The sequence below is a fragment of the Lissotriton vulgaris genome, chromosome 11, assembly GCF_964263255.1.
Source record: "Lissotriton vulgaris chromosome 11, aLisVul1.2, whole genome shotgun sequence".
Lineage (NCBI taxonomy): Eukaryota > Metazoa > Chordata > Amphibia > Caudata > Salamandridae > Lissotriton > Lissotriton vulgaris.
Window position 1 is genome coordinate 409,000,120 of NC_141699.1, and position 16,184 is coordinate 409,016,303.

The 16,184-nt window shown below is 45.4% G+C and overlaps 1 protein-coding gene across 3 annotated transcripts in view; it reads right to left on the reverse strand.

The window, feature by feature from the left end:
* LOC147679895 (RNA/RNP complex-1-interacting phosphatase-like) overlaps window positions 1-16,184 on the reverse strand; it is a 140,003-nt gene that overhangs the window by 83,453 nt on the left and 40,366 nt on the right. For all 3 annotated transcript variants that reach the window (XM_086943460.1, XM_086943458.1, XM_086943459.1), the window contains exons 4-6: window positions 5,728-5,851; window positions 2,828-2,888; window positions 1,545-1,591 (exon numbers count right to left, since the gene is read on the reverse strand). In XM_086943460.1, the coding sequence (XP_086799586.1) occupies window positions 1,545-1,591; window positions 2,828-2,888; window positions 5,728-5,851 (232 nt within the window). The remainder of the gene's footprint in view (window positions 1-1,544; window positions 1,592-2,827; window positions 2,889-5,727; window positions 5,852-16,184) is intronic.

Sequence of the window (16,184 nt, forward strand, 5' to 3'; positions counted from 1 at the left end):
GCAATATTTCTAAGATGTAACCAACGTTGGCAAGGCCATTTGGTCTCACATTTGCGAATTATTTGAGTTGTAAATGAAAAGCTCTTTTACTCGTGGGTATTTGTTTGGAGTGGATGTAAGTGGTGTGGAGTGGAATTATGTGGATTGGATTGAAATGGATAGTTGTGGAACTGTATGGTATGAAGACTTGTAAAAAGGAGGGCAGTAAATATTGTGCCAATACCCTTAATTGTGGATGCTTAAGTGGTGACAGCGCTAGCAAAGCTGAACATTCACTTAGCAATAAGTTCCGCCCGGACCCATCAAAAACCGCCTATTACCTGGGAAATGACCGACTAGGTTGGAGCAGGGGCAGGGAATGCAATACAAAGCATGCCGGGCTGATTAATCTCACCATTAAGTAAAGTAGAATTGAGAACTCTCCTCACAACGTATACAAGGCTTTTTGGCGACCTAGAACATGGAGGCGGGAGGGAGTTTTGTAGGGAGAGGAAATGAAGGCATACGTTCCAGAAAGATGTGGTGACAACACATTAGGAAACACTACGTGGGTATCAAACATATGAGCAAAACAGTTTAAATAAAACGCTGAAAGAAGACGAATTTATAAACTAGTGGGGACGGTGGGGGAAGGGTGTTGGGCAGCAAGACAGAGAGGTGCTGCAAGATGACCACAATAAAAGTTGGTACCATCCTAACTCCCCCCCCCCCCACCCCCCCCCCCAAAAAAAAAACCACACACACAAGGCTAGGGCATTTGTTTTTTTAACCTAATATCTCTAAGGACGACTGACTCGTGACTTTGGGCCAGTGAGTCATGAAAACCTTCTAGTTTAAAGCCGTAAAGAGGCAGACTGTCATTCATTCCATTAAGATCACCAGTTTCCTTCAAGCCTAGCTGCACTGGTCAGTACCTGCTCTTATGCACAAGTGTACAATACTACTGCAGTTCTTTAAAGCAAACATCGGAATATCAAATCCCGGCTCTAGAGTCTCCCTAACAACCTGTTTCACGTGTTGAGGAACCGGTCCAAGGAAACTATGTGGTAGTCTGCTTTGCTGTGAAGTTTGGCTGGAGGCCGTACACCATCCTCAAGACAGCGCTCTGGTGAGATATCCAACATGGCATGCATGTACTAAGCTCACTACATTAACAGCAAGGAATAATGCAATCTACAAGAGGACAAATCAAGTCTGTTTTTTCCATAGGTGGTAGCAGAGTGTGTTCATAAAGAAACTGTATTTGGCTTCACAAATCAAATGCTTTATGACAAAAGCAAAAGGTTTAGATTTTGGGGAAGCAAATCATCATAGTTTTCCTCAGAAAATCTTGCTAATCTTCTTGCCCTCTGCTACATCCTCATGAAAATAATTGCCTGCCTCAAAATCAGCCTTTAAATCTGTGCTGTATGTTAAACTTTCTAAATCATCATAAGGATCTGTCCCGTCCCACAGATCCCATCTTATGATACTGCAAGCAAAAAGTAAACCTTGTGACAGAGAGAATTAAAAAGGGAAAATAATAAGAAATTATAAAGACTTACATTCTATTGCTGCATTAGGATCCATCCCTTCAATATCAATGAGATACCTGCAAATATCAAAGCGGCAGAGAGTTAAGGAATCTGGAACCTGCTCTACTGCAGGCGTACTTTTAATCTGTATTTATTGAGCAAGAACAAAGTTGAATCAAATAATTCCAAACGCTCTTCATCAGAAGAATTTGAGCAGCTTAGAATACGAACTCCCACTACAGGACCATAGTGGGCAGATTTATGGGAAGATACAAGAGCTAATAAACATTACTGTGTGGGATTAAGACCATCCTTAGTTAGGGGTGTGCTTGGTTGGAGTCCTAGATTTTTGTGGAATATTGTCAGTTTGATATTTTCACTACTTATCTACATAGCAAAAGCACCAAGTTTATGGAAGGGGGTAGTGTAAAGGGTAGCACCCTCATATTGAATGATGGGTCCATTTTTTCATTTTACAATTAAAATACAGATGTCATATCGCTTCCTTGTATGCCAATTTTATATTGTGCTGTCACGTTTTTGACAAATAAACAAGTTTGTGGTTTGATCTCTAGTTTCTACACATTACATAAGTTTAATAGGACCTTTTCGACCAATTTTTAATGAAAAGTAACAAGCATCTAGGTTTTCAATCCTTCGTATTAACTTGATCTGGAGTTTAATTATTTTATATCAACTTTTTTTCTTCTTAATTGGAATTGCCCATGAGGAGGTGTCAGTTGCATAGACATGCAGGCTAGTGGTGAAGACTTCTATAGAGTATTGGAGTAGATCACGGGGGGGGCTGGGGTAGAATAGATTAGTGTAGCAGTGATGGCCAGATTTCAGTCAAAATATATTACTAGATGGAATAAACCTTGTGAGAACCAAATAGAGGATGTCAGAGGCGGAGGTTTGGATATAAACCAGGGCAACCATGGCAGAGATCTGCCATTTTATATGACTGAGAGATCGTATGTGCCACAGCTGAGACATTCATAATCAAAGAGGCCCCTTTTGTACGAGGTTTTCTATACAAAAGGGCACAATTTACAGAATGGTTTCTTGCTGAAAGAATGTACAAATAGGTCTGGGGGGGGGGAATTAAAGTGCATTAAGAGTGTAAAAACACTGGAAGGAATAACTTGCACCTCGGAAAGTAGAAAGCCAGTATAGATGATCACACTAAATAAACAGGGTGACATCAGCCAGTGCTCGCATACATCCAGTTAACATGCAGTGTGGCAATCCCACAACAGAAAACATCGAGATATGGCACCCCTTATCAAGCAGCTCAGCCCTAGGTATCTTACCTGCATACAAGGTAGCCAGTCCTGTTTAAGCCATGGGTACAGTGGACACCGATGAGTTTATCTGCAAACCATAAGTGCCAAATTTTAAAGAGATGAGAAGATTCAGTGTCATCCAAGTACAAAGCCCAAGGACTACGTACTATCAGTCATGCTCGGAGTGCCTTCACCTCTGTCTCTATCAGTTGCCTTTTGTTTGATCACTGCCCTTCACTAATTCTAGGTATGTCAGTTCTCAGTCTGCCGCCCCTATGTGGAGAACACAGGCAAAGTGCTGCTGATCACAAGCTGTGATCCAAAATACCACGTTTACAAGGTAAATATTACCTTCCCACTACAACAACAAATAAAAGTGAAACGAATGTAAGAAAAAAATACAGTTACATCTTTGTATAAGCAGCAGACATGTAACTAGGTGAAATGTTTGCAAAACAGATTACATTTCTCAAATATTCAATCCAATTCGGTGAACTGTGGTCATGGTCTTAATACCAGTCTACAGGTAGCACAGATCAGTTAAAGATTCCCTTTCTGTACATGATTGCCACAATATGCCAACAGGTTTGTGCAATGTAACGTCCTGACATTCATGCCCTAGAAACCAATGGAAACAGGATATTTCATTTCTATTATTCGAATAGCATGCATGTTTTTTCCTATCCTCCGTTAGTGAATCAAACTGCCAATATTTAAGAGGTTAAAGTGACACACAACCAACGTACCTCTAAGGTTGATGAATAATCGATGTTACAATTTACACCTAATCGCTCCAACATTTCCTTATTTTTAACTAAAAATAGCAGATGTAGCGCATACTACATTTATAAGTAGCAAATATCAATTCTTCTTGTTAATTGGCTAAAATATGTGGCTAGTTGAATCTTCTATTAGGTGCTCGTGCAAAGTGAGACCATTCTGCTGCATGTTCTGTCTGTAGAGAGAAAGATGTAGCCTTACGACTAGAGCGGTCGACCTCGAAGCGGAGGAACCGGGTTCAATCTCAGCAACGCCGCTCAACATCCTGTGATTCTGGGCAAATCACTTAATCTCCCCGTGCCTAAAAAAATGAATGTGTCCTCATGCAACGAAACTGGTGTACATGTAAAGTGCTCTGATACCCGAAGTCCCTGGTCTAGTTTGCGCTATATAAAATTCTTAAAATTAAAAAAAATCCATCAATATTTAGAATATGCTGATTTTTATTATATCAACTTGCTATGTTGATTACCATATTGTGTCAAACAACTAAAATTACTCTTCTTGGATAGGACGAGGTTAGTTTCATTAGTAAAAGTATTATTGAACAGGATACTGTTCTCTGCATCCACTGGTTTGCCACCTGCCAAATGTTTTCTGCTTAACGTGCGGGCCGTTTTCCCGTTGTGCGCTGAGTTTAAAAAAACCTGCGTTACATGGCGAGCTCAGCTCGTCATGAGCGTACGACAGGCGTAGCTCATGACGAGCTTAGCTCGTCATGAGCGTCGAAGGGGTTAATAGCCCTTTGATCAAAATTCAGTGTCATACCCTTAGCAATCTTGGCATAATCATTATTGATGATGCAGCTTTCATTACATAGAAATTCTGCATAAGGATACAGTCAATGGTCTGTCTTGTTGGCAGCTATGTGCATGAAGAATAGGGCTGCTGAAGTCTCTTGGGTAAAACATTGTGTTAACCATATTATTAACACCGATATGAAGATCTAAAAATTCTATCCATACTGGGCTTTAAGAAAGGTGACGTTTTATACCTCGGATTCTAGTTCAAATTAACTATGTATTTATGAAGTCCGTGAATGTGGACTAAGCATGCTGCAATAGTATAGTTTGATTTATTTGCGAGATCTGTTTTCGCTCCATGCCAGAAGGTACTAGCTTATATACCAAACATGTTTTACCAATGAAAGTTTAACTACACTTCTCAGACTCAGCTGGACTCTCTGTATTCCAATCCACTTAAGTAATGTATAACAATCAATGGACACATCTGTCCCCTCCCTGATGCTGCAAATCAACCATAATGTGAGTGTTCCACATCAAAGCTAGTTTACTTGCTGGTCTAGATCTTCTACCCTTTACTATGCCAGAAGGAACCCTGTGCTTGGGTAATGAGCATGGGGTACAAATGTTAGTTTTGTTACTGGCTATACACATCGATTCTATTGCCTTTCTGAGGTAACCCGTCCTCCTCTATGGGCATACTGAATGATCTGCAATAATGCACTGTCAATATAGTACTATAATTAAGACTTAAAACGTAGGGATGTTGGCTCCGTTTCATTTCTCAGATTCTTCGGCCTTCCTTAGAACTTCCAGTGTTTCTCTAAATTATGATTTTGCTAAAGGATTGCCTGCTTCTGCATTCCTTTCTGTGGAGACATGGAGCGAGTGAGTGTACAAACAAGATGGTGCGAGAGTAACCTGCTGTACTAATGTTAATTCTTTAACAGTTTTCTGATTTGCTCATGTGCCAAGTGCTTACTGAACGTGGTTTATTATCCCAGGTTCGTGTTTTAGTTCTGATGAACTACTGCTGTTCTCAGAGTGATTTTGTGCACGTGTTCAAAAGAATTTATAAAAGCTGGTTCTACAATCATTGGCTTCAGTGCCTCAACTGGTGTTCGAAATCAGTCTTTGTGTGTGTGGAATGTGATCGACTCATGGCAGAGTTACATTCGAACCTCCCTGACTGCTGTGCAGAACATGAATTACAAAGCAAAAAACGTGTCAGGTAGAGGCAATGTAGATGGAGCAAGTGGTTACAGGGAATACAAAATAGCATGAATGATATTGCAAAGGCTGTCAAGCATTTACTCAGCCAGTCAAAACGAGATAAAACACAGTGAGGTACATTGGGACAATCTACACAAAATAAAAATCAATGGTACCCACAAAATTACTCACCATTGTCTGAATTTTCACTCAGAAACTGTGTCACAATACTTTTGAACTGTTGAATAGTTGGGGCATCTGGGATTGCGTGACCAGCTGTATAAATCTTTGAGTAAGCCAGGGTTGTTGGCAGTGCCTATTGTACAAAAAGGTAACCATCCATTGGTCAGTCACACATCACCATAAACACATCAGTTGAAACTACTATCCTACGGCTTGAGACTTTAGGTTTAGCAAAGAGACTGTGCTGCATAAATCAAATGTACTGTTTTGAAGACGTTGTAAAACTACTTTTTACAATGCAACATGTACAATTACCTTGTGCACAGTAACAACGGTTTAAATGAAGGCCAAGTATAATTAGGTTTACTTCAGAATGGAATCACTCCATAGTTATAGCTAGGGATTGTCAATCTACTTATGTATGTGCAAATTTTGTAACAAATAGGCCCTTTGCCATACAATTCTAACATTCATAAACCTACATCTGAGAATTACTGTTTTGATATTTGGAATGGATTACAACTAAACCAGAACAGCAGTTCAATTGGTTGAGTGAATGCTGCGAAGGTAAGGTAGGTCCAAGAAAGCCGTTTGATGTCCAAAGAACAATAAAAATGTGTACAATAGAGTAGAGTAATACCACTTTGTATTTTCACCACCAAGTGATTGACAGAGTTAGTAACCACTATTATTTTTCAAACCATTGGATGAGTGCTGGCTAATTCAAAAGGGGGTTGCACAAAAGTAAGTGATGCTGTAGAGCAGGGCGGTTGAACATCGGTGCCACTATTCACCAGGTATTGAGGATATCCACATAGAAGATAGATATAGATGTACACACTGTATTTGCAGAAAAGTCACACAGTCAGTGTATATACTAAAAATCTGGTATGCTCTTTACACTATCCAAATGGTCACAATTTGATGACTGCAAACTTTGAATTTAGCACATCTCTTTATATCCTTTTAAAAACGAAGGATGAGCTCACTCTGGGCCAGATGCACATAGCTCTTTTTGTAGGAGCAAAGCTAGAGATTTGCAACTGAAAAAGGCAGCTGCAGGATTACAAAAGCACTTGTACCAGTTGTAATGGAGCTTTAGCGATCCTCTCGGATTCGGAAATATGAACAAGCATTTACAATGCAATGATTTCGCCTTTCGATAAATTTGAGCTATTGGCATTGTAAATGACATTTGTATTTATGTGTTATTTTTGAAAATAAATAAATGGCATTGTCATTTACAATGCCAATAGTTTAATCTCTGGCAAATGCCACACAAAAACACACCCCCACACACACCCACCCAGAGCCACCCAGAGCCACACCCACCCAGAGCCACACAGCCACACCCACCCAGAGCCACACCCACCCAGAGCCACACCCACCCACCCAGAGCCACACACACACACACACACACCCACCCACCGCCACACACACACCCACAGCCACACCCACAGCCACACACACCCACACCCACAGCCATCCACACACACACCTACCCAGAGCCATCCCCACACACACCTACCCAGAGCCATCTCCACACACACCTACCCAGAGCCATCTCCACACACACCTACCCAGAGCCATCCACACACACCTACCCAGAGCCATCCACACACACCTACCCAGAGCCATCCACACACACCTACCCAGAGCCATCCACACACACCTACCCAGAGCCATCCACACACACCTACCCAGAGCCATCCACACACCCCCACCCACACACCCCCACCCACCCACCCAGAGCCACCCACACACACACACCTACCCAGAGCCACCCACACCCACACACCCACCCACACCCACCCACCCAGAGCCACACCCACCCACCCACCCAGGGGGCAGGGGAGCTAGCACAGCCAGGGGAGCAAGCACAGCCAGGGGAGCAAGCACAGCCAGGGGAGCAAGCACAGCCAGGGGAGCAAGCACAGCCAGGGGGCAGGGGAGCAAGCACAGCCAGGGGAGCAAGCACAACCAGGGGGCAGGGGAGCAAGCACAACCAGGGGGCAGGGGAGCAAGCACAACCAGGGGGCAGGGGAGCAAGCACAACCAGGGGGCAGGGGAGCAAGCACAACCAGGGGGCAGGGGAGCAAGCACAACCAGGGGGCAGGGGAGCAAGCACAGCCAGGGGGCAGGGGAGCAAGCACAGCCAGGGGGCAGGGGAGCAAGCACAGCCAGGGGGCAGGGGAGCAAGCACAGCCAGGGGGCAGGGGAGCAAGCACAGCCAGGGGGCAGGGGAGCAAGCACAGCCAGGGGGCAGGGGAGCAAGCACAGCCAGGGGAGCAAGCACAGCCAGGGGAGGAACCAGGGGGCAGGGGAGCAAGCACAGCCAGGGGGGTAACCAGGGGGCAGGGGAGCAAGTACAGCCAGGGGGGTAACCAGGGGGCAGGGGAGCAAGCACAGCCAGGGGGGTAACCAGGGGGCAGGGGAGCAAGCACAGCCAGGGGAGCAAGCACAGCCAGGGGGGAACCAGGGGGCAGGGGAACAAGCACAGCCAGGGGGGGGAAACCAGGGGGCGGGGAAGCAAGCACAGCCAGGGGGCAGGGAAGCAAGCACAGCCAGGGGGCAGGGAAGCAAGCACAGCCAGGGGGCAGGGAAGCAAGCACAGCCAGGGGGCAGGGAAGCAGGGAGACAAGGAGTCCCTTCCTGTACATAACCAATCGTCTCTACAGCGCAGGCACACTTGAAACATGGCGGCACGGTGCCTGCGCTGACACTAGCCAGTTTTTTGGCGCTAAGGGAAACACAAGGGTGCACCGTATTCTTGTGAATACGGTACATCCCTGTGTTTTGACAATGTCAGAGCGCAGCGCTACCGAATTTGGCGCAGCAACACATCCCGAATTTTTAAAAAAATAAGTTTTATATACAAAATACAAACATTGTTATATGGGTTTTTCCGCATCAGGTAAAGGCAAAGTTTAAAACAAGATCCACAAAACGAAATGCCGCCTAGGAGGAGGTATAGAGTGCATAAGTGAGGGAAGCAGGTCTGCAACATGGTATTTAATTATTAGAGGTATATTTAATAAACACCTTCTTGTTAATTACATCACACATTAGGCCGGCAAGATCCAAGATGACAACAAGGACACAAAGGAATCCAAAACCTTACAGTCTTATGTTTAATAAATCTAGAGTGCCTTTATTTACTGACATCTCTGCTCAGAACACTAAGAAATTTGTTTGGCAGCCATGGGAGTATTAAAGTGCTGCAAACAATAAACACTTCTAAGAGCAACAACCTTAACTAACTTAAGAACAAGACAGAATTGTATGGTTTTAAGATGAATTTCCATTTAACACCTTGGCTGCTAGGTGTTTTCCCCTCCTGTGCTGCAGGATGCTTATTCCCATTGTTCATGACGAGCTCAGCTCGTCATCAGCACAGCTCAACCGTGCATCATGACGAGCTGAGCTCGTCATCAGCATCGAAAGGGTTAATGTAACCCTTCTGTCATAATTAATCAACGAAAGACAGCAACATGCAAGGGTAGAGAGGAATCAATTCAGGTCTGCCATGGGAAGGTATTAGATACTGGGTGTCCATTGGGCATCGAACACTGGGTGTAAAGGGGTTGTTACTAGTTAAAAGAGTGATAAAACACTACTTATGGGGAACACACACAATGAGTGTTGGCACTTGGAATGCCACCTCTCTTATTTGTGTGAGATGGGAATGGATATCATCCATGGAGCCCTATGAAACTTTCTTCTAAGGAGGTGGTGGTGGTCCTAAACAGCCTAAAGAGTGATCTGCATATCTCCGTTTACAAAACGTATGGCTCTGCGGCAACACAACAAAGACAGGCTATAAAAGATAGTGTGGAGTATATAGCTTCAATTTTGATTGAAAACAGGTAGGATGGATTCCTTTAACTACAGAGGAGACATGGTCCCCAAGCCATAGGTCAAAAATGGAAATAGCAGAAGTGTATTGTATCTGCTGCAGTGTATCCAGAAGAGTGTATGATATCCAGGTAAACATTACATAATCTAGCCATGAGGTCACGAAATGCAAAAACTTTATGGAAGGGAAGCAACTCATTTAAAACAATTTTAAAAAGAAGCCAATTGCAGCTGTATTATTTATTCAAGTGGCATCAAAAACATGGGGATCTACTTAAACTACTAGATGCCTCACTAAAAGTAAAAGGCTTGAACATGGATCAAGCCCCTCTGTATGCCAAGACACGTTGTCCCCATGCTGTTTCCATAGACATGATCACCAGTTTTGTTCCAGTCAGCTTGAGCTTCTTTGCTGCCTTCCTATAAAATTTCTTTATTCCAGTTGGGGACATTATCTTCACTTCAGTGACTGTAGCTTCAGCTTAAAAACGATTTACATCCTTTTAGTGTAAATGTACAACAATGTGCCAGAGACAATCAATTCAAGCAAGGATAGCAGATAAAGAGCAAAAAAATAATTGTACCGATTCCTGTAGGGCCCAAAATGGAAAGGCAACACAGCTGGAGGAGAATAGTGGTATTCACGTCAGACTGAGTTGATTTTATAAACACTGCTGAGTTTCAGGACACATGCTGCAGGGTGCCAAGATGTAAAAATCCACCCATTGGTTGTCACCTTCAAGGAACACACCTGTTTGGCTATAGAATACGAGGTTTACAGAGACCATTACTAAGGCAGTGGAGTGTCTGCATTGACACGTTGTTACATATGATAAAGGCGACTTCACGTTTGAAACTTGGCCAGGACAATCTATACTGGGTATCGTGTTTAAAGAAGCGTCTATGTCAGAGAAAAGGATACTTACTGGCTGTCACATATCTACGTGGCTCCTGTTTAATGTCGTGCTTGACGACCAGAGTAGTGGACTGTTGCTGCACCTAGGAGAGAAGCTGCAACAGAGGTGTGGGGGTAGGGATATGTATTTTAAAAGGACTATTGATGGGGACAGTTAGTGAGAAAGATAGCCTATACGAGCAGACTTAGCTTGTGTGGTGTTTTTGCCACATGTGTGCATGGCAAAGAAAGCTCAACCTGTGTCGCCACTGGCGCGAATCTGCGCATATACTCAATGTTTGAGAAACGTGTGACAATAGGCACAGTCACGCAACCCTAGCCAGGACATATGACACTCACAATGCATCACAATTAACCCTCTGCCTGTACCGAAATTTCAGATGTCATGTTTAGACGGCTAGTAGTGTGTAAGGCAATGGGGGTTACATTAACTACAGTCTTGAAGGCACAGTAAATTGTGTCAAGCCAACAACTCTTAGGTCCGAGATCATTTATTAGTCTTATCATATAAAAGTGCGCCGGGTGCGGCCTGTAACAGCCCTGTATGGAAAGAAGACACCAGGAACCATATGCAACAGTCCTGCCAGGGAAGGAGACGCTGGTGGCCACATTTACCAACGTCTGGATAGAAGACAACAATATTTCTCCCTTTCCAGACTTGTCAGGTCACAGGATGACAGGCTAAAGTATGTTAAGTGTTCTAAGGAGGTGAAACAAAGAGTGTTCCGGAGGAAGCGGGTCGCAGACCTCACTTTTATACCTGCCACTTTGCAGTCACCACGACTGTCACTGCTCCCTTTCATTCTCACCCCTTACCTGCCAACTGCCTCCGCAGAAGCAGAGCTGACTGAGGCTCGGTCATGCTTCACTCGGGAAAGGGGAAGCGGGCGGGCTTCGGGTGCGTAAACTCTGCCCAGCCCGTGCCCCAGATAACGCCGCTAAGAGAGTAAGTGGTAAGTGTACGCGGGCCCCTCACACCGCCTTAGCCCCACTTGCCACACTACCAGGCCACCGCCGGCAACAGCGCAGGTGCACTCGCGCATGCTAAAATCCATTCTGAGAAACACTGCTCTTCCAGACAGGGGCCTCCCTGCTTACGTAACTAGGAAAGGCTCAGGCGCGCGGCCAGGTTGGTGAGAGAAACACATTGAGATGTCTCTTAATATGTATGATATGAGACATCAGAAGCCATGATGTGGTTTCTTCTAACTCAGAATGCTTGTTACTAAAACGTCACCTTACTCTTAGTGCCATCTTTAGAATCACTGAAAATGGTATCGCAAGCAGCCTTCCTACAAAGGGCTATTTACCGTGGACATCTTTGAAAGGTCATAACATTTTATTTTGAAAGCCAGGTAGGTGCACTAGCTGGAATGCAGTTGCCACGAGAACACTGAAATCTGCACTTGGACTTATTTGAAGCCCTCTACGCTTTAAAAATAAAACTTCGAAAATAAGCATCACGGCACACGGACAGCGGGAGGCACACGGACAGCGGGAGGGGAACGGGGACACGAACAGCAGGAGGGGGGGCAGGAACGGACAGCGGTAGGGGGGTGCGGGAATGAACGGGCACACGGAAAGCACTCACCTGGACCTGGATTTCTTCCGGCGGCGGTCAGCCGTGGAATGACGAAAAGAAACCTCGACGACCCAAAAAATAAACCCCGCCCACCGTCGCACTGACATCCTAAAAGGGGCTGGATGAGAAAAACATCCCAGGAATTCCCACTAATCGCCTCGGTGAATGACGGACGCCTCTGTCTTCCAATGGCTAGCCTCCATTTATGGAGCTAGCCAATGAAAGGAGGGACTAAGCCCAAACTGTAGGAAAGAAACAAGTTACTTACCTGTAACTTTAGTTCTCCAGTATTGGTAACTTTCATAGATTCCCATTGCTTGTATCATTCCCCGTCGTCGGAATGGGAGCCTCGGTAATAATATATATATATATATATATATATATATATATATATATATATATATATATATACACACACCTAGGTAAATACACCCTAATAGGTGTAAAAAAAGGTAAAAAATTAGGCCTAGGCCTCATTATCTTTTGCAGCCTATTGCTGTCATTATGTAAAAGGACCCAAAGTCCCCTTAGCAACCAATCAGATCAGCCTCACCCTGTAGAACCTTCCTGAGAAAGCTCAGAGCCTCAGATTTTCGTAGCCGTTGCTTTGCCACATAATCACCTAGCCCTAAAGTGAGCTTTCCCAGGGGAGGCGGGTGGGCGCATGGGAATCTATGAAAGTTACCAATACTGGAGAACTAAAGTTACAGGTAAGTAACTTGTTTCTTACTCCAGTATTGGAACTCATAGATTCCCATTGCTTGTATCAGAGTAGATAGCAGTTAGCATACCTCAAACATTTCGTGCACAGTTACAGAATCATTATAAACTAATGACATCACAGATTATAACAACCATAAAGCAGTAACAAAGCATAATAAACGAAATGTTTGAAAAAACAGGAGGAGGGAAGAGAGGAAAGCTCACCTCTTATTGGAAGAGATTTCTCAGGACTGCCTGTCCTACAGCCGAATCCTCCTTTGCAGCCGCCTCCAGGCAGTAATGTCTTGTGAAGGAGTGCGTACTGCTCCAGGTGGCTGCTCTGCAAATGTCCTTTATGGATACTCCAGCAAACAGCGCCGCTGATGCTGAGACTGACCTTGTGGAATGTGCCTTCACCTGTCCTTGTAAAGGTTTGCCTGCCGCCTGGTGGCAGAACCGGATCGCACTAGTTATCCATCTAGATATCCCTTGTTTTGACAAAGGAAATCCTTTCCTTGGGGCTCCGAAAGCCACAAACAGTTGGGGTGTCTTTCGAAATCCAGCTGTGCGTTGTAGATAGAATTTCAAACATCTCTGAACGTCCAGAGAATGAAGTGTCCTCTCAGCCTGGGTTGAAGGCCGAGGAAAAAAAGATTTCAAAATCACTGGCTCGTTAAGATGAAAGTCCGTCGGTACCTTCGGAATGAACTTGGGGTTCATCCGTAGGATAACTGTATCATTCTTGAACTGTAAGAAGGGTTCTTTGATGGTTAAAGCCTGAAGCTCACCTACTCTCCTTGCAGAGGTGAGTGCCAAAAGAAGCGCCACTTTCCATGATAGGAACTTCAGGTCCGCTTTATGTACTGGCTCAAATGGCGGTCTCATTAGCTGGGCCAGGACCACATTCAAGTGCCACACCGGAGGTGGGGGCCTAACTGGCGGGAAAACTCTAAACAGTCCTTTCAAGAATTGTTTGATTACTCTCGCTGATAATAGAGAGGGACCCGATCTTGTTCTCCTATACCTGGAAATAGCTGCCAAGTGGACCTTGATAGAAGCATGAGCCAGACCTGCTTGTGCCAATGAAAGAATATAAGGTAAAAGTTGATGCGGAGCTGACGAGAAAGGATGTACTTTCTCCCTCTGACACCACAAATGGAACCTCTTCCATTTCGCTCTATATGTCTTATTAGTGCTAGGGGCTCGTGCCTGTGCCAAGATGGTCCTGCATTCTTCTGGGATGTTTAAATCCTTAAACTCTCTGTATTCAGGAGTCAAGCCGCCAACTGAAGCGAGCTCGGGTTCGGGTGAAGAACTTGGCCGTTGTACATAGAGAGCAGTGTCAGTTTGGGTTGCAGATGAATGGGCGGTGTCTGATAGAAGAAGCAGCTCCGTGTACCAAAATTGGCGAGCCCAGGCAGGCGCTATTAGTATCCTCCTGCACCTGTCCATCTTGAGTTTGAGGACTCGAGGAATTAGGGGAAATGGCGGAAAGGCGTAAACAAACGCGCCTGACCAGGACATCGAAAGGGCATTCCCCAGTGACCCTCGATGGTGTTCCCTGCTTGCGTAACATCGGCATTTCTTGTTCCCCGGTGTTGCAAACAGGTCGATCGCTGGGGTCCCCCAACGGGAGAAGATGTCCTTGATCACTACGTCCTCCAATTCCCACTCGGGCGAGACTGCTCTCAGGCGGCTTAGCGTATCTGCCTTCGTGTTGCATACTCCTGGAAGGTGTTCTGCTACGAGTGTGATGTTCTGCGCTATCGCCCATTCCCACAGTATTTGGGCTTCCTGTGAAAGCAGTGGCGATCTTGTGCCTCCCTGCTTGTTGACGTAATGCATTGCGGTGGTGTTGTCCGTCCGCACCAGGATTGCTGAATCTGTAATCCTTGGGAGGAAAGCCAACATTGCCAGTCGAATAGCTCTTAGCTCCAGAACGTTGATATGTAGACGACGTTCTTCCGGAGTCCAGTGACCACTGACCTGGAGGTCTTGCATGACAGCTCCCCAACCTTGAAGAGAAGCGTCCGTGGTAATGACCTGAGGAGCCCTTGCAGCCTTGAAACTGAGTCCCACAGTGAGGTGAGATCTTTTCATCCACCATGAAACCGACCGTTTCATCCGCTGGGTTATCGTCACCCTGTCGTCGAACGAACCTTCCACTTGTCTCCACTGAAGGTCCAGCTCCTCCTGCAGGGGGCGCATTCGCAGCCTGCAATGCGGAATCAATTGAATACAGGATGAAATCGACCCTAGATGAGATTTGTACATCCTGACCGTCATCCAACTTCTCCTTTGGCAACGGGTGGCTGACGATATGAGTTTCATCTGTCTCTCTTCAGATGGGAAGGCTTTGCACTCCTGAGTATTGAGTATCGCTCCCAAGAACTTCACCGTACTTGCAGGTTGAAGAACTGACTTTTCCTTGTTGAGTTGTAAACCCAGGTGAATAAAGAGGTTCAAGCACGTGTCCACTGCCTTTGATGCCTCTTGCAAGCTTGGGGCCTTCAGCAGCCAGTCGTCTAAGTACGGGAATACTTCCAGCGACTGTCTCCTCAGAAATGCTGCTACCGGTGCCAGCACCTTTGTGAATATCCGAGGAGCGGACTTTAATCCAAATGGGAGCACCATGAACTGGAAGTGACTCTTGCCTACTGTAAAGCGAAGGAAACGTCTGTGAGCTGGATGGATCGGGATATGAAAATAGGCATCTTCCAGGTCTAATGTTGCCATGTAGTCGCCTGGGTTCAAGAGGCGCAATATGTCCTGGAGTGAAATCATCCGAAACGATAGTTTCGTGAGATAGGTGTTGAGCTCCCTCAAGTCCAGGATAGGACGCCACTTTTGTTTTGTTTTTCGGATCAGAAAAAATCTGGAATAGAAACCTTCTCCCCTTTGTGATAGGGGAACACGCTGGATCACCCCTTTTTGAAGCATTTGTTGAGCTTCCTCTTGAAGAAGGTTCAGATGGTTGGAAGTAGTGGCATGGGGAGCTCTTGTAGGTGGAAAGTCCTGGAATTCTAGAGTATGCCCATTCCGGATGATATTTAATACCCACTGATCCGATGTAATCTCTTCCCAGCTGCTCAGATGTTGTGATATCCTGCCGCCCACTGGAGATCCCAGAAGCGGAGGAACAGTTGGCAGAGTCGGGAGGCCGCTATTGACGCTTGCCAGCGTCCTTGCCCTGACGCCCCTGTCGTCCACGAGCGTTCTGGCGAGAGAAAGACTGGGATTGCGACTGCCGCTGATAGTATTGATTGCCGTACTGTGGCCTGTAAGACTGCGACTGCTGTGAATATCGCTGTTGCTGATAACCTCCTCTAGGTGAAGAGAAACCTCTTCCTCGTGCTCCACGGAAGGGTGTCTTTCTATATTGCAGGTTCCCCAGAGCCCTTGCGGTCTCCG